The sequence below is a fragment of the Vidua macroura genome, chromosome 3, assembly GCF_024509145.1.
Source record: "Vidua macroura isolate BioBank_ID:100142 chromosome 3, ASM2450914v1, whole genome shotgun sequence".
Taxonomy (NCBI): Eukaryota; Metazoa; Chordata; class Aves; order Passeriformes; family Viduidae; genus Vidua; species Vidua macroura.
Window position 1 is genome coordinate 13,102,285 of NC_071573.1, and position 19,301 is coordinate 13,121,585.

Consider the following 19,301-nt stretch of genomic DNA (forward strand, 5'->3'; position numbering starts at 1 on the left):
TCAATGTAATTTGAGAACTGAAAGACTCACAAAATATAATTACTGTAATGAAAACATGAACACCATCACATCACAGAATTCATCTGGTCCATTAAATCACCTTAGTGCATGCTTAAAACATTCCTTATTAGTTCAAAGAGTGCATGAGTTAGTAGCCTGAAAACACAGATGTACAATTTGCCTCATGTGAAAATTATCAGTGGTCACGTAAGACAGTTGTTAACTTTTAAAATAATAAAGGATTCTGTTCAACAGAACACACGTTTCTTCAGTGTCTGCTTTCTAAACCACACACATTCATACTTCTCAACCTACCAAACTGGAGTTTTTTCATGACAGCCACATACTTCTCTTCAAGGGATCGTAAAACAGACAAAGGCTTGGGCTTCACAGCAGCCTTTTTGGAGTATTCAGCCATCTTCTTTTCTGTTGTGTAAAATGTGATGATTATTTGTAATTAACTATGTAATTCCAATAAAAGCATAGCAAGTGTTGACATTTTATGGTCACATTCTTTCACAGAGACATCTCAAAACTGGGTATCACTTAGGATATACAAATCTCTTTTTCTCACTACTGTATATCATCATCTGAACAGCTTGGAGTAAATAAAGATCATAATCTCAACTCAGAAATAAGTCATGACTGCTGCTGCTTCTTTGAATATTCTTTTGTTGTTTCTTTTAATTTATCTTTTTTAAATTTCAAACAGGAAGTATGACATATGCTTGTGTGGATGGCTATTCCCACATGCATTCCTGGACTCTCCAAAATCAGGAGCTGATTCTACATGCCTTTATGAAATGCGCTCCCCTGATTCAGGGGAGATACTTAATCTTTAGTTTATATTACTAGACAACCAGATGGTCTTTTGATGTTCAACCCACGTTTCAATTTTAGTTCTGCATTCATCTACTTAATAGTTATTCCAATTAATAAGATTTAGTTTTAACAGAAAAGTTTTATTACTAAAGGTCCTGTATGTTGTTTTCTGCCAAGAAAAATAATAATCAAAAAAAGGTGCTACATAACTGTGCTGGAAGTGAGGTGTACTCTAACTTACTTGAATTATTCTATTTCCTTGATCAAAACACCTAAAAATTCCACAAGGTTCCAACTGCCTTTGAAAATGCAGTCAGCAGTTGGGGACAGGAGGGGAAGTGTTTTGTCTTGCTTTTAAGCTGATTTATAAGTTATCTGTAAATGGCTGTATTACAGATAAACAGCAACAGCACTTATAGAAGTGTTTGTGTTTCACCTTGGTTGGCTTGGCGCAGACTGGTGGTCGCTGCATAAACGATCTCTGCAGTCTTTTGGATGTCTGGCACCAGGAGGGTCAGTCCCTCTGGCTCTTGATCAGAAGTATCTGGTTTTACTCCCGCTTTAGCTTTGTCTTTTTTAGACCTGTATGGGGCAAAGAAATAGGATATAACCTGAGGGAATATCTTTCAACCAGACATACGGAATCCAGTGCATCAACAGGGAAAAATACCAAAGATAATGGATTGAGACTAAACCAAGCCTTCTGAAATGGAATGTGTCTCTGTACCTTCAGGTTCATCACTGAATGCAGCAACCAGGAGTTCCAACACTGAACATGCTGCTTTGATTTGACAAACAGATGTACAGCTGGTATGAGCAGTGAAAATATGAACACAAGGCCAGTGATTCCAGTACAGCAGTTTGTGCTTCAACATTTCAGGTCTACCCTTCAGGTTGACCTGACGTCTGCACACCTTCACACAGGATTAGAAAACCTTACAAAATCCATCTAACAAAGACCATGTCCTGAATATGCATTTCATCCTTGCAGATCCTTGTGCAAAACTAAGTCCTAAATAGGTGACAAAGTGCTCCTTCCTGCTATACAATACACTAGCAATTACTGAAAATACACTAATGGTAAAACTCTAGGAAACCTCCAGTAAAAATTCACAGCATGTAGGTGAACATCAACCCAGGCACCACAGGACTGTGGGTCAAACATGAATTTTCTCTCTCTCTGCAGTTCTCTTCTGGGCTACAGAAATGTAGAAATTTTATTTCAATAAAGAGTTTAATGTAACATAATTTTAAAAGCTTTAAAATATAAAAAGCATCTAGATTACACTGTATGTTTATAATCAAAGTATTGCAAATCAAAACAACAATTTAAACTCCTCAAATTTTTCTAATTATTTGCATTTGCATAACACTGTTGTTTGATAGAAGCTAGCTGCATAGTAATCTAAGATACATTTATATCTTTAGATTGTGACAATCCAGTCCTTACTAGCATAGATGGTCAACTGCTGAAATGAGGACAAGGGTATTTGATACTAATATAACCTAAATGTGTCTATCTAAAAGCTTCTATGTTTCAAGAGACGGCATAAATTTACACTATCATCCTGCAAAATTTAGGAGATTTTAATGCTAACAGCACCCAACTTATTTTGCAACAATTGCTATACATTTTTGTTTCAACAGCACTTGTTTTGAGACCCAAACAAGTTCAACAGCCAAGATGAAGTGGTTTTGTCTTTCTCACTAGCAAACCAAGAAACTATCTACATGAGTAAAAACAGCAATTTAATGTTTTGAAATAGCAAACATATTTTACCAACTGTAACCTTTCTGTGTTTTAATCTAGACTGAAATTATGCATAATGAATGACTCTCTAAACTATTCAGTAGACGTGATTACAGTAGTACTGATTATGGTCTCTGAACTGTACCTAATCAAATGAGAATATCCCTAGAGAGCATTAATAACAAAATACCTTACTGCAGCATGGTCCGTTTTCCCTGTTCCAGATTTAATCCAAAAGGATGTTAGCCCATGGCTGACTATTCTGAGCTTTCAGATCCTCTAAGTTAGGAGGAATCAGAGGCATCACAGCCAGCCCCAGGTTGCATGTGAGGAACATTTATGACAAATAACCAGCAGCTGAATTTCTCATTCATACTTTTCAATCCTTATTATTGCATTTTTCCTTGTGGAAAGCTAGACCAATATTTTTTAAATAACCTACTAAGCATCTTCAGAAATACATATTCAAACCTACTAAACCTCCCATATAACCTATTTTAACATCATGCACATGCTAGCAGCTACCAGTCCCTAGAAAGGTATACAGATTTAGATCTGCCTCCTATTGATGCAGAAGCCTTAAGCTATTTGCTACAAAACCCTTGGAGAAATTCTGGCTGAATTAAAATGTCAGTGGGTATTATGCAAGAGAAAGATGTGTGAAAAGCAATAAAAATGTGCTTAGTGAAGGTACCGAAAGTAAAATTAATTCTTTTAAATCTGTTTCAAAATAGTGCTCTTGTGGCTCTTTTGTTGTCCACTTGCTTTTACAATTTGGACTACTTGTTTGGTTTTCCTCCTTCTATTTGGTCTTAGAATCAAAGAAATCAAGGTGTTGGCCTCATTAAGCAAAATGCTTTACCCCATGCTTAAAAACTCCTACAGACATATTGAGTTACTGACAGCAACTACCTCAGCAGACAAGGAATATATATGAGTTGAAGCAGCAGGGAAAGGAGACTTCTACTCAAATGCAAACTTTCAGTACCAATAATATTATTTCCTCTTGTTCTCCCTGCTGTCCACAACAGTTACACTTCAGCACTTTTGAACTGTCAAAAGAGAATGTATTCTCCTAACATCTCCTGTGCCACCAGGCAAAGGAGATTCTGTCCACTGCAATCATGAGCACAACAGAAAACCCCTGCCCCGCCTCTCCTCAGAACAGACTTTTGAAATCCTGTGCTTGCAGGACAGTTCTACCCTGACAACTGTAGTTATCTGGGGCTTGTGTGAGGGTCTATATTATCTAGCTGCCTGAGTCAGGCCACACCTGTGGAAGAGCAGTTTCGGAAGCGAAATGCAGGAATAAATCTAACTCAGCCACACCTCTGCCCCATCCAAGACTCTTGACCTTGGCTCTGCCTAGTCAGGGATTTCAGCCAGTTTCTTAGGGAGGATAAGATAGCTGGTACACAAATTCCCCAAATTAGACATACGTATCAACATTTAGCTTCCTCACAAGGTGTTCCTTGTATATTCTAATGGTTAGTTAGGCTAAAGGTAACCTTTTCCCCCACTTTTGGGGAACAAACCAACTGATATTGCCATAGCATTCAAGACTCCTACGAACGATGACATCTACTTTTTTCTTCCTCCATTTTGTCTTTCTACCTTTATTTGATTCAAAAGAACACCAGCTTAGTGTGATCCATCCTGCACAGTTTGTGAGATCACAGAATGGTTTGGGTTGGAAAGGACCTTAAAGATTATTTCATTCCAACCCCCTGCCGTAGGAGGGACACCTTAAACTGGATCAGGGTGCTCAGACCCCCATCCAGCCTGGCCTTGAACACCTCCAGGGATGGGGCATCTACAACTTCTCTAGGCAACCTGTTCCAGTGCCACACCACCCTGAGAGCAAAGAATTTTTTTCTAAACCTAATCTAAACCTACTCTTTCATTTGAAGCTGTTCCCCCTTGTCCTGTCACTATATGGTCTTTGCAAAAAGTCCTTCTCCAGCTCTCCTGTAGGAATCTGTGTCATTATTTTATTCTCTACTTTAGCATTATTCACAAATGTTGGAGAAATTTAACTTTACAGTACTTTACAGTTTCTCAGTTTATTTAATATCAGCATATGGAAAATCAAGTAATTCCCTAGACTCTAGATGGGAAAATCTGTCCAAGGTTCCCCAGCCATATGTACTCTCACATTGATGATAATTTTTAGAGCTCACAGTTTTGTGATCTGAGATAGAACTGAACATCCCTACAGACATGAACTATTATACTTTATTTTCTATTTCTTTTACATTAGAAGACCACAGCAGCCCTTTCTGAAAACATATCCTTAAAACATGTTTATTATGGCTATTAAATAATACAATTTAAAAAGAACAGGTGCACTATAAGATAAAAATCTCGCTCAAAACAGCTCTGGAACTGAAAATGGAGATGAGAATATGGTCTCTGTACCATCTCCCTCATGTAACAAAACATCCTGGTCTGAAAAATCTAAAAGCCTATTTTGTTCCCTAAACTGCATGCTTATAAAAGGGCTGAGAGAAGAATGTAATTCAAAGCGCATGAAAAAGTTCAAAGGGTTTCACATATCATCAATGCACTGGGCAATCTTAGAACACACAAAGTAAACAAAGGTCAGAGTCACTGTGAGGGTCCCAGTCCTTCAGGAAGGGCAGAAGGCCTCCATGAGCCTGCTGCAGCCTTGTGCTGCTCTATGGGCCCTACAAATTAACTCCTTGGTCAGATTCAATCTTGGAGTCCTCCAGTGTCAAAATTACAGCTGTATTGAAGATGACAGACCATAAACTATTTCTGTGTGTGACCTGAAACGCATGGTATTGCTTTGTGCACACATTAGAAAAGCAACCTGATGACTACTCTGCCACTTGTGAGCACGTGCCCACTATCAGCTGAGAAAATACCATTCTCCCTTCTTGCTGTCATCTCCAGTGCTGCAGTCCTGCCTGGATTCATTCTCTCTCCAAGCTATGTGATACAAGAGTGATCCAGAGGCACCAGTAGGACCCCAGCTTGGGAGGAGCAGTTGCTGGAACTTTACAGCTCTCTCAGTACTCTATGAAGGAGGAGACAGAATACCAAAAGTGAAGTCATAAAGCCAGTAAGATGCTTCAGCTCCTTCCTTGCATCCTATCAGCCTGCACAGAAATTTGTGTATGCAGATAACTAGCAGTTTAACAAACTCCTGAGCTTTAATATAGGAAAAACCTTTATCTAGATGTTATGACTTCCAGATTGGAGGAGGAGCCAAATATTAAATTCAGACACAGAAACTTCCCCATACAGTTTTTCAGCCACTGAAGAAAAAGCAGAGAAAATGCCAACCCATATTTAAATGGCTGACAGTCACTAATATATTTGCTAGAAGAGACAGCAGTGTACATGCTAATAATTTAAGCCATTAATTTAGCTTGTGCTAGAGATGACAGCCTTCTCTTTATGCTGTGCTAAATGAATAATGAATTATACACTTCCAAGGCAACTTTAATTTTCAAAGTCAATACTAATACTTACTCACCCATGCCTGGTACTTGGAGGTAGATGTGGTGATACAGAGTGATACCCTTATCAAAGCAGTCACAGAGCACAGCCAATGAACCATCCAGCCCCTGTGCACCACAGGGACAGTGCTTACAGCACTGTGCTGCTTAGTCTTAGTCTGGGCTCACTCTCTTGGGATAAAACTACCCTGGATTTGCAGCCACAGCCCTCATGGACTCCACATTTATTCCTTCCAGAAATTCACATTTTTTTAAACAAACCTCCTGAAATCAGGCAAAATAGGCAAGGGACTGTGCAAATGACCACTGGTGAAAGTTGGTAATCTTCTCCCAGATGGCTCCACCTACCCCCCCTTGGGGCTTGAAGCACTCTTTACAGACATCAAGTGGAAGCATTCCAAACCAGAGGCTGCAGGACTGCTCTCTGCAGACAACCATCAACTCAAAATGTGAGTTTCAGCATGCAGCAGAAGGAACTGATCATTGTTTTTTAAAGAAAAATAAATTAAAAGAAATTAGGCCTTGATTCTTGGGGCCCAGTTCTAAAGAAAATATCTTCTGTTTGAAAAATGCACTCTTTCACATAAAAGTTTTCCAAAAGAGCAGTGAAGACAGTGAAAAGCCATAGCACAGAAAATGCCTCAAGCCCAGCTGGTTGCAGTCCAGCATCCCCATGAAGCATAGTTAGGAATTTTAGAGGTAAGCTTGCTAGACAACACATCACACAAATGAGCCACCATCTCATTTTGCCAGAATAACCATTTGCCATGAAGCTCACCCAGCAGATGTTGGTTCTAATGAACCTGCTTTGCCACATATCAGCAGCTCCCTGCAGCAAAGGGCTCAGCCACCACAGCAAGCTCATGTCTCAAACTCAGCCCTCATGGCAACTCATTACACCAGCCTGACTGCTCTCCAGTCACTGATGGCTTTGACTCCCTAGCATTCAGACAGTCATGAGAAATCATCTCATCCCTAAATGTCTTCTCCATTATCCAGAAATTTCCCAATTTTCTGACAGAATATTGTGGCCTTTGAAAGTAAAGGAAATTCAATGCTAACTGAAGTCCAAACCCAAACAGTTCCTCTTCAATTCTGGAATAAAGTGGACACTCCCAGTCCAACATGGAGATGACATCTGGCAGACATGCAAGTCTGCTGCCCAGAGGATGTGATGTTTTGCCTTTGAAACTAGAACCCATAATTTTGGGTTGTTGTTCTGCCAATTTGACCTAAAAGGAACAGCAGATTGTCCCATTTAAGAAATTCATGCCAATACTTGCTTATATTTCTGGCACACCTTCAACTAAAATGCTGAGAATTTAGCTGAAGGTGTGCCAGAATCCAAGCCTTCCACCCCAGTGACTCCACGCTGTCCAGGCTGTTGATGTTCATCCTTGTCTATACACTGCTTCAAAGACAAACAGCACTATGCTTAAACCACCCAGTAAAAGACAAGCTTCCCTTTTGTGCTGGTATAACAAAGTAATACAAGAAAATTGTACAGATAATGCACAAAGAACCAACCACAGAATTCTTATCAAATCCATGTAACATTAAAATTATTAAATTATTAAATTATTAAATATTAAAACAACTGTGACTCTAGAATTCTTCTTTGCTTCCAGATCCTAAGCTGGCACTGAAGAACTACTCATACTGTATTTAGTTTCTGAAATAGAAAAGAGCTTATGAACAGTAGTTGTGTGCAACTCTCACAAAGAAACTTCTTAGGCTTCAGCCTGGGGAAGTGACATGAGAAGATACAGGTTTCCATGACCATTAAATCTGAGGCTAATGGATGACCAGATTAACAAAGAAAAAACAGCAATTCTGGTGGAGAATTACTTACACAGGTATTGGAAATGGATTATACAAAAGCCAAATATCTTTCCTCTTTTAAGAAGATTACATATACTATGAGATATATAGATAATATTGCCAGCAAGCACAAGATGACTTTTTTAGGTGGGTATCCAACATAAAGAACTGTGTTTTGTCCTTCCCAGTTCTGTTTTTTTTGCACTACACTAGCAAAAAAAGTATCCCACTACAGGTACCTTACATGCTTGATAAGCAAGAGCTGCAGCCTCAGTCCAAAGGGATTGGAGAAATTGATGGGTAAAATCCAGTTCATCAGGAGCTACTAGAAAGAGTTCCCACTAATGAGATTCTTTCTCAAAAAGTCTCTCAGGTAATGGTTGGTAAATATTCCGAGTCAATAGTGCGAGAAACAACATTCTCCACACATCTTTTCCTGATATTTTGTTTACCTTCTTCCTATGATGTTTCAGCATATGCTTAGGGACAGCATTAAATTTTGCAGAGAAGGACAGGTTATTATTTCTTAAGAAGCTGTCTTTAAATTGGAAGCAAGTAAAGAGAATCAAGAAACCAATTACTGGAAGCAGAAAATTATTAAGATAAAGAAATTAAAATTTGTACTGCAACATTGATAGTTATCAATGAAATGACAAGACTATGCAAATCTACCACCTTATGTCTGTCATACCAAAACCATTCCCTGTAAATAGTATAGTAAACCAGACAGATATGTACAAACACAAATCTAGATCAAACAGATGGTATATTCTCACTCTAGATGGCCACATCCATTCAGGGAAATAGACAGAATTCAATCTCCTTTCACTGCTACATTCATAATAAGTAAAAGCACATGTCTTGTTCCAGCCAGAACAGGGTTAATTTTTGCAGTATCCAGGAGAGGGCACGGCCAGGATCTAGAGGTTACTGTACACCACCTCAGATCATTGCTGGGGCAGGGGAAAGGGACTCTCCTCTGGGAAGAAGGAGTTCCTTCTGGTCAATAAGTGTGGTGGAAGGAGCAGTTGGCTGGTGCCAGTTCCATACTGGAGGGAGCAGCTGGATAATGTCTGTTCCCAGCTGGAGGGAGGGGTCAGGGTGGTGTAGCTGCAGTTGGGTTGAGCTCTGTGATGAGCATTTCTGCATGTGAATAATCACTCTCTCTTTTATACACTTTTGTTAATAGTATTGTTTGTTGCCGTTTGCTCTCTTATCTCATTGCTGCTTCCAGTAAATTGCTCTTATCTCATCCTGTGATTTTTACCTTTTGGGCCTCCAATTCTCCTCTCCAGCCCACTACAGGGGGAGGGGAAGGTAGGAGCCAGCAAGGGGCAGCGTGGTTTGCAGTGTCTCAGTGGGAGCACTAAACTGGGGAGTACCATTCCTAAAGCACGACCACACAATACAGTTTAAACAAAGGGCAGGGCTGACAGAAGTGCTTACCTTAGTCTGTTGGTATAGGTATCTACACAGGTCTTCATTTTGGCCAACAAGGTCCCAACAGAAGCTTGTGACTCCAGCTGCTCTTCCTCCTCTTCGCTACTTTCTCCCGACAGAGGAAGAAGTAATGGCACCATCGACGTGCAAGAGGCAATAGCACGGAGCAATTCCAGCAGAGCTCGGTACAGGGGAACGTGTCGAGCCATATCCAAAACTACAAGAGACAAGCAGTTTGCCAAAATTACTAATACTGGAGACCCTGTCACTGCTAGTGTGGATGTTTCAAATAGAAAAGCTAGATTTTAGTAATTATTAAAATACTAAAGAAATGTAATGATAAAATACAGTATTTTGTAATTGTCACTTTAAATTTGTGTTGTAATGGACCTGTAAAGAAAGAAATTTACAAGATACCTGAAAAACAAAGGTTAACGAAAGACACAAGAGGACAAAAGTGCTAACAAGGTATGGAACAGGATTACCACATGCTATATTCATTTCCAGTACCTTAATATAGAATCCTCGCTCAAACTGTATGCTGACAGTAACAGTAAACAAAAATCTATGGAGGAAAAATTGTAAGCTATGGCGTAGCAGAGTAGCATTTGCTGAATCTAACAGCATAAGCATGTATAAAGACTTTCACATCACCCACTTTATTTACAATCATCTTCTTTGGGAAAATTTCTCTGCATTATTGCAAAAATATTTGTGGTTCTTAAATGAACGAAGTTATCTACTCAGTAGAAGTCCAGTTTTGCTTCTTTTCATGAAGAAAGGATTGTTTTAAAAACCATTATGTATCCTTCAGAGCATGCAAATTTTATCTGCATATACGTAAACCACAAAACAGTAAAGATGAGTAAGAACATATATTAGGCAGGCAAACCTCACTGTCTTAGTGCTTTTCAGTGTGATATATATGTGTTACAGAAGTAACTGTGGCTAGAATATAGATATCAGCTCCTCTGATTAGGAAGACAGGCAAAGATACATAATTCTAATGGATTCTCTAGCACCACATTGTTTATTTTTCTTCTCCACTTGTTTGGACAAATATGTAATGGATGTCATTTCAACTGACTTTGTATCATTAATAGAAATCCTGAAAATGTAGCAATAGGCAGATACTTTAACACAGCTGCTTCCTCTGCCCCTAGGACATGCTATTTTTAACCTAACTGCAGAAAATATTTGATCTAGTTTAAAGTATTCACAAATAACTGAGTTTATGATAAAATATATTTATTCTTTTTCCAGCAAAAAATGCCAGACAACAAAAAGCCCCTGACAACTTGCATTAGGCCAGAACAAAGCACAGAAGAACTCTTTAATGTTTCATTTAGCACATCTCATCCTCCAAGCTAAAGCAGATCACAGACTTTCAACTCCTGTCACCAAACCCTTAGCTCTAAATACAGCATGATGGGACAGTATAAATAGCCAAGCTAAATTCAACAAGCCAGTTTATGCAGGTTTAAGGCTGGATTTATCTCTGCCAGGAGTTCTTTGATCAATAGCTTGCTTTTTGTCTTTTGAATCTATTGCAATGGCACAAACTCTTAACTGGGTGAAGTGCTGTTGAATAGGAAGAAAATTCACCAAAACAAAATACTAATCTGCCAGGCCTGGTATCATGGCTCTAAAAATAACCCATGTCAAAATACTCCATATATCTAAAGCAAACTGAATTTCAGCACTGGCATTAAGAAAACCAGTTTCAATTAACTGCTGATTCTTACCTTTACATATACATTTATATATATATATGCCTCCATTTTTTATGCTCAGTTGCTAGTGAAGAATGGTTGCCCACAAAAAAATCTCCACAACATGTAAAAATGTAAAAATAAACACATATAGATCTGATGATGTGTGGATTAAAAAAAACCCCAAAACCACACACACACAAAAAAAAGGAAAAAAAAAAAAAAAAAAAAAAGAGAAAAGGAAAGCAAGGCGGTTAAAAAAAGGCAAGCATAAAATATATCCTACCATAGTGAAGCCCTGGCCACCTCCCACCTGTAGCACTAAAGACCAAGTGGCTCCTCAATTTAATCAATAGCTGTTTATTATGAGGATGGTGAGGGAGGGAGAGATATGACCTCTTAGATAAGCACAGCATTTCACTCCGGAAACCTTTTATTTATTTATCTTATCGATGAAATTTTCATGAGACCAGAATACATAATTTCCAATCCTTCAATGCTGGCTTGCCCTCTCCTTTGCTAAATGGATAGTTAAGTTCAAAATTACCGTCATGAAGGGAACTGAACTGACATAACTTTAAAGTGGGAATGTTTTCCAGAGAGATGGGAGAGATTTCTGGTTTTAGCAGATCCAACTCACTTGCATTGCTTTGTGATAGTTCCCATGTGAAACAAATGAAATGCATTCACTTGGATTCAATTTAAACAACCTTTTAGGGAACAACTACTAATTTCTTTTACCTTAATGCCAGACTCTGTGAAACTCAAGTTTTGGTACCATTATGTGTTTTATGCTATTTTTCTCCTTTATTATATTTACTAAGAATTTTGATTCATGCAAGTGTATTTTTCTGCCCAAATGCCTCAACTCCCTTCCATCCCCAATCTAAATCCCCAAAATGTTCATCAAGACTGGATACCTAGATAAATATCAGAAAAACTTGCTTGAAAGAACCCAGAATTGGCAAATTACTGTTTATTATCTTTATCTGGCAGTTCACCTACGTCTTGTGCCTACTTTGCTTTCAGTTGAAAGAATGCCAAACTGATTACAGTGTATGCTTAGTGCAGATACAGCTCTGCTTTCTGAAAGAGGTGAAGAAGACTTGAGCCGTTTGTTGAGCTCTATGTAATTTTTAAGACACTATGTTTAAGCCACTAGGACAACAGGATACTCTTTTATATATTACACCCCTGGCCCAGATCTACTCTTTCCTAACCTGTCCACCTCTTTCTGGTGTGACCAGCTGCAGCTACAGATGTCCCAACAGCAATTTTCTGGACTGAGAGAGGCTTAACACATCCAGCAGCATTCCAAGTAGAACTTCAGTTCAGGCTGTGCCACTCACACTCCATCACTGTCCTTGCTGCTTTTAGTGTTTGCAGCACATTTAGTTGGGATTTCTGAATTGGATTTTTCCTTCAGATATCATTATGTGTTTCATAAATATACATTACACAGGTTTATAATAAAAAAATTTCGATCATGCAACAAAGTCCTTAAGGGAACTGAAATACTACAAACATGAATTAAAACATAAAATACAAACCTGCAAATTAAAAAAGCCTATCTCCATCAAATAAAAGCAATGGAGCTTTTGGACTACTGTCCTCACATACAGGTATCTGGCCAACTAAGATGACAACAATTTGAATTTCAAGCAAATATAAACTTCAGTGAAGAACACGTGTTAAAAGCAAACCACTGCATTCTTCAAAGTATGCTCTCCCTTGGGAACATACCCAGCTTTTTTTGTCTGACTCAATTGAGCAATGAAGGTGTATCATAACACTTTACCTGAATTAAATATGATAGCTTTTCTTATAGGAAAAAAAAACTCCAACACACCATGAAACAGAAACAAATACTTCAGCTTATACCAGACCTATAATTTGAATACCATTATGACATATTTAATATGTCAGAATCTTTTTTATGGGTACTTCTGTTGTGTAAGAAGGCACCAACAGCCTTGATTTATATGGGCATGCCTGTAAGCACACCAAACTGCAAATACACAGCATTCCTAAGAAAATGAAAATGGGACATTAAAATTCTTGGCTTTGTAAAAATGACAGATGGATATTTATCCAGGAGTCTCTGTTATCTCAAGGACAAAACAGTCACTCAGTAATGACAGATAGCTTTTACACAGAGCTCAGTTTGGGGTGCTCAGTCTCCTGTACTGAGTACACTCAGGCTGTCCTGGCTGTCAGGCTCCCACCAGATGTGGTGTCTGTCACATCTGTCCTTTTTTGTGCTGTTGGTGCTCCCTGATTCCGTGGGTCAGTGAAGTGCTGAGAAGAATTCAGCTCCCAGCACCACAGACCTGTTCAGAAGCTCCCCCCTGCTGACTCTTGAACAGAACTGCTGCCCCAGAGAGCCCACCTGAACTTCTGCTGGGTTTCCTGAGCACTTCTTCAAATTATTATTATACGACACGTACTTACACCAAAAGAGAAGATTAAATTATTTCATTTCTAGACTCAGGGCAGGGATTTGCACTCAGGTTTTATCCTGCTTCCTTGTCCTCCTTAACCAGGGCTGTCAGGATAGGTCTGCCTAGAGACAAGGTGGTGCTTCAGAGAAGGCTCCAAAACCAGAGCTGGGAACTGGCTTCTGTACCACCTTCCCCCACAGCCTGCCATGGGATTCTCAAACTGCACTGAGTAAATACACACCAAGGTCTCACCTTCTGGCTATACCAGCAGTTAACCAGGTCAACCAGCAGAGCAAGAAGCAGAGCACAGGCTAAAACCTGCAGTTGAACCTGGAGCATGAGCAGGCAGCTGCAGGACACCACCTCGGCCCCTCGCTGGGGCCCAGAGGCAGCTGTGACAGCCCAGGGTGACAGAGCAGGGCAGGAGGTGACAGAGAACAGCAGGGCAACAGCACCATGGGTGGGTGGCCAGATGATGACAGCAGTGCTCTTAAAGGCTGGAATACCAGTGGTACCACACTTAACTGTTAACAGTAGCTTTTTTATCACCACCTTTGTTTTATTAATTAGGCAATTATGAGTGGACATACCCAAAAAATGGGTCAGTGTCTTACTGTCCCTGATAATTAGCAAGGAGGTTCAGGGGCAACAGGCAGCATACATATTTACTCACAGTTCACATCAAAAAAGTACCTCAAGTCTAAATTTATTCTGTTGCACTTGTGAAAAGCAGAAACCTCAGCAAGGTCACTGCCATTTGCTAAGATAGGTAGGGATGACAAACATCTGGAAAGCATCTCATGGTTTAGGAGAATTCAGCTAGTCTCTTGCCACAATATTTGCAGCTTAGATGCTGAATGAAGGCTAAATAGGTAAAAAAATAGAGATTTCATTAAACTAAATCTCCCTTATATGCTAGCAACAATCAGTCTGATTTGTGTGGAAAGGAGTACGACTGAAGTTGTGTTAAGAAGTCTTGGGTTCCACAAACTGCTGAGCATCCTGTCCTTTGAAAACTGCAGTCTTTCACATGCCTAAACATCATGGGATGTTAAGGCATTTTTGAGAACTTTTAACCTATTCCTACTTATTCCTGGGAAGCAACTGATTAACATTTAAAGATCACATGTGATTTCAGAACATTTCAATTGCTTTCCACAAATCTATTTGTTCATCACTAATATAGATCTATTTCTTACAAATATCTAAGACTAGCCATATGCAATTAAAACCTTAATATAATGAAAAAAGCATATGAGGCAGGATCAAGGTATCACCTTAAATTTCATATATATATCTGCAGCAAGACAATGACACAATTGAGTCTAATACTCCTTTGATTTCTTTTAATATTATACAATATTCAAACAAAGAAGAGCCATGCCTAATGGCCCATTAAATAGACAGTACTGAACAGCAATAAATTTTTTTGCATTTGATTTAACATCCTCAGTTCAACTTAACTGCCTATGAATAAGATCATTTCCATTGCAAAGAATATGCATATTTATTCTAAATGAAGCAAACTATTAATATAGCATATCCATTATATAAAAAGATCTTGATACTTTACAGCAAATTAAAGAAACAATTACAGAAAAATAACTTGTAAGAAAATGATGAAAAGTTCTTATTGATTTGCATCTAATGTCAAGGCCTTGCCCACTGTGATTCTCATTGTGACTGTATTAGGCATTCCTACCCCAAAGGAGCCCGTAAACTTGATGTAAAAAAACTCCCAAACAGGCACTCGAGAAAAAATAAAAAAATCAACACCTTTACCAGTTTTACAGCTATGACACTGCCAGATGCAGACCCTCCTTGCTTCTGTGCTCTGAGAAAAGCTGTCTATATATCTGCTCTCAGTCTATCTCCTGCATATAACTTCTCATTTTCTGCACTCATTATTGAAGGACTTAGTGAATTTCAGTTATTTTAGAGGCCCACAGAAGTATTTTTCTTCTGTACAATCTCATTTTACTTCAGACCAATACACATGACTGATGCTCTGCCTTTGTTGAAGGAAAGAAGGTTGTGCTGGCAGCCACAGCAGAAGGCACCACTGGAAACTCTTCCAAAACTACAGTCCTTTTATTTCTTTTCTCAAAGAGATCTATCACGGCAAATATGAGAGAGGTGATAATGAATGATCAATTAAAAGGAAGTAGCTGAAAAGAAAAATGTGCTCGGGAGAGAACCCATATGGAAACCCCAGAAATATAAGGGAGGACTCCTCCTTGCATGGGGTAAAGCTTCCAGTGACCCTAGAGATTCCTCCAAATCTCATTTCTTATTTTGTTTTGGATCTATTTCAGTAAGATGTTTCATCTTTCTGCGAAGTATAAATAATTGTGTTTTGTTAAATATTCATCCTGAAGTAGCCATCTAATACTGCCTCAGTTTTAAGCAATGTGAAAGATAACCACCAGTTATGTAGAGTACCTGTATTACAAAACCGCTTTATTCATATCATGAACAAATGCCCAAAATTTACTACAGTGTATCCAAGTCTCCCCTGCAAAAACCCCAAGAAAATATCTATGTATTCTGAGTGACCTATTTTTTCTTTCATAGTAATAAAGTTCAAAAGACGTGGGATAATCAGCTTAAGAAGCTCAAAGTAAAATAAGACATTCTTATTACCCCACAACTTACTAAAGTTTAAGACCAATGTTAAGACCATGACTACAGAACCACATTCACCTGACACTATATTTTTCTTTTTTTACTTCATGCTTTTTAACCTCCAAATACATTAAAAGTAAGATCCAAAAGTTCTGTCAATTCTACACCATTTCTAGAACATGCTTTGTAATGAGAGGACATTTTTTTATGCCTCAGTATGTTATTCACCCATAGCCATGATCAGATTAAAGACTTCAGGATCTCATTATCATATTAAAGACTCTCAGCTGCTGTGAACATCACTATTCAAAAAAAAAAAAAAAAAAAACCACACAAAGGAAACACTAGTTTTGTGTTTTTAATTACAACCTTCAGAAGAAAGTCTTGTGGCCACATATACTGCCAAGCATGAGTGAAGCACTCTGTCCTTCCAACAGGGCCACACACCCTTTTGCTAAATATTTAAAAACTGGAGCCGTTCTTCAGCCCCCATTTGCTGCATCTTTGCAAACATATGATCTATGAATGCAGTCCCTGCTGCAGGCAATAGTGTCGGTTCCAAATACGTCATGCTCTGCTGCCTCTTGATTTTCTGTTTCAGAATCAACCCAGGGCAAGCCTCTTTTATAATAGGCTTAATTAACACGCTGTGCTCTGCTCTGCTTTGATAGAAAAAGAGATTGCCCACAGAGCAGTTCAGAATCAGATCTCTAAGAAAACATTAGCCTTTGGGTAAAAATAAAACAAAAGCTTTCCAAATACATCAATATTTCGTCTTGTAGTAATTTAATTAGCCTGACTTTTTCTTCGCTTATTTTAAAATAGCAATAACACCAGCATTTTCACAGTACTGTTTTCAGTATTAGGAAAAATGACATCAGGAGAGATTTGTCCCTGGAATGATGAAGCACAAGAAACGGGTTAAGCACCCTTACAGGCCATGAGTCATAAAGCCCATGTCAGAGCAGAAGAACAATACAATACAATACAAAAAGGGTGGGCCTCTGAATTTAATGGGTACAGTGTCATGCTCCAAATTATTACTATTATTGTTCAGTTACAACTTGAAAATTTTGTCCTTCTGATATCAGCACTGAGTCCATTAGCAGTCAAAAAAAAAACAAAACACAACAGGTCAAATGTTAGAAAAGCTGATGATAAATTATAAATTAATTACTGAGGCTGCATTCAATCATTTGTATCACTTCAACACCATGTGCATTTCCCCCTTTTATCAAAGAGATAGGACAGACCTGGAAAAGAGAGAGAAGGGTGACTAAATGCAAGGTACAGAATGAACATGAGCTGCTGCACTATCTAAAATGAAATAAAGACATTGCAGCCTCAGTGACTAATGAAGGGTATCATAAAGACATTGCTTTTAAATTATGAGTGGTAAAAAAAGTGTGCAGAATTGCACTGATCAATATGTTCAAAGGAAAGGGCACACCATTAGAAGAAATAGTGCCATTTGTACAAGAATATACACTACACAATACATCACTTCTAAGGTTTGGAAAAGCTTAACACTAAATGTCAGGGTAGTAAATACTATCACAGGTTCAAAAGTAATTGGGTAAATTGATGTAAGAACAGGCCATCAAGGGCTAATAAATGAGGGGACACCACCCTTGGCAACATACTAACAATACCAAAGCAGTATCTGCATGTCAGCCCCATCTCTACATTCTCCCTGTTATTGTCCACTATTGGTGATGAAGTGGCAGCCTAACAACCTTGGTCTGTCTTGGCGTTGCTCTTACTGTGTGTTCTAGGAAACTTAGATAAAAAAAGTGTAACTGCAAGAGGAAAGGAAAACTGCTCAATTAGGCAAAATGCACTGCTCAGGGAAGTTGGTCAGTCATCCGTAGTGCAGTTAATGAGCACTCAAAACTAGTGCTCTTAACCATTTCTGGTTTGCTTATTTTTTAAAGACCATTTCATTTTGGTGGAATTGACTACTTTCAGGAAAGTTCTGTTTACAAGTCAAGTCAAGCAACACTTTTCATACATGTATCCATGAATCCAGAAAAAACCCTTTGCCAGAAAAAGCGCAAGGCATTATTTCATTAGGCCAAAACGTACAGTTCAATAAACAAGACACAATTTCCTGCATTTGAAAGGATGGGAAAAAGAAACCGAAACAGTACAAAAGACATGAAAACCAAACTGAGCTTTTAAAGCGTAAGTGACTACTAAAGCCATGCACGATCCCCAGTTTTTGAGATATTAGTATTTACTGCCACACTCTAGTCCTTCATAATGGAATCCACGAGGGATCACTCTGTGCCATTAAACAGAACTACAAACAAACATGAACAGGTGGTCAGGTAATGGAGAGATTCTTCTTGGAGTCCACAGAGGAATCTTATATGGGGCTTGGGAATACATCATCAAGCAAGAATAATTAATGAAATCTAAAAATGCAAAATTGTGTATTCATTGGATTTATGTGATCAGTGTAGAAAGGCTGTGAGCAAAGTACTGAAGAGTAAGCATAAACTGCCACAGGATCCAACCCCACTGCAACTTTTAATAATCTCTCCTCTGACAAAAAGCTGGATTTACCCATTACCAGTTCTTAAAAACAACAAAATGTGGAGGAACCAAATTAAAGCATAAAGCTCTAGCCAAATCATGTTTGCATTGAAATCTAGAAAACAAGTGGTGTTGTTGGAAGCATCAATGATCCAGGAATGTTCTATATTACGAAACAAATGAAAAACAATATAGAGAAAGGCATAAATAAAAGAAAAAATAATTTAAAAAAAAAAGAAAAATGTGAAGAAAGACACATATAAAGACAGGCATTCAGAGACTGCATAAGAATAAGTTGTTTGCCTGGTTAAGGGATGAAAAAAAACTTATTGCTAATACAACCCACTATGGCATTTAGTAAGATAGAAAGAACCAATGATTTATATTTGAGGTCAATGTACTAAAATAAATATAATAATAAAGGTAAGCTAGAAGTGTCAAATTCATCTTCCACTTAGAAAAATAAAAAATATTTTCTGCAGAGAAAAAGACAAGATTTAAATATTCTGCAGACAAACTCTTTATTAAAAAAAGTAAAAATAAGTTCAAAATAAATAAGGAAGTGCATGCTTATCATGTCATCTTAAGTGTTTTAAGTGTGCAGCACTACTCAGAGATGAAAGGAAAGGTATCGTCACTACCCTTAGAATGTGGATCGGGACTTTTA

The 19,301-nt window shown here is 38.3% G+C and overlaps 1 protein-coding gene across 6 annotated transcripts in view; it reads right to left on the minus strand.

The window, feature by feature from the left end:
• BIRC6 (baculoviral IAP repeat containing 6) overlaps positions 1-19,301 on the minus strand; it is a 173,445-nt gene that overhangs the window by 12,636 nt on the left and 141,508 nt on the right. For all 6 annotated transcript variants that reach the window (XM_053972189.1, XM_053972187.1, XM_053972191.1 and 3 more), the window contains exons 66-68: positions 9,325-9,535; positions 1,259-1,404; positions 316-426 (exon numbers count right to left, since the gene is read on the minus strand). In XM_053972189.1, coding sequence (XP_053828164.1) covers positions 316-426; positions 1,259-1,404; positions 9,325-9,535 — 468 coding nt within the window. The remainder of the gene's footprint in view (positions 1-315; positions 427-1,258; positions 1,405-9,324; positions 9,536-19,301) is intronic.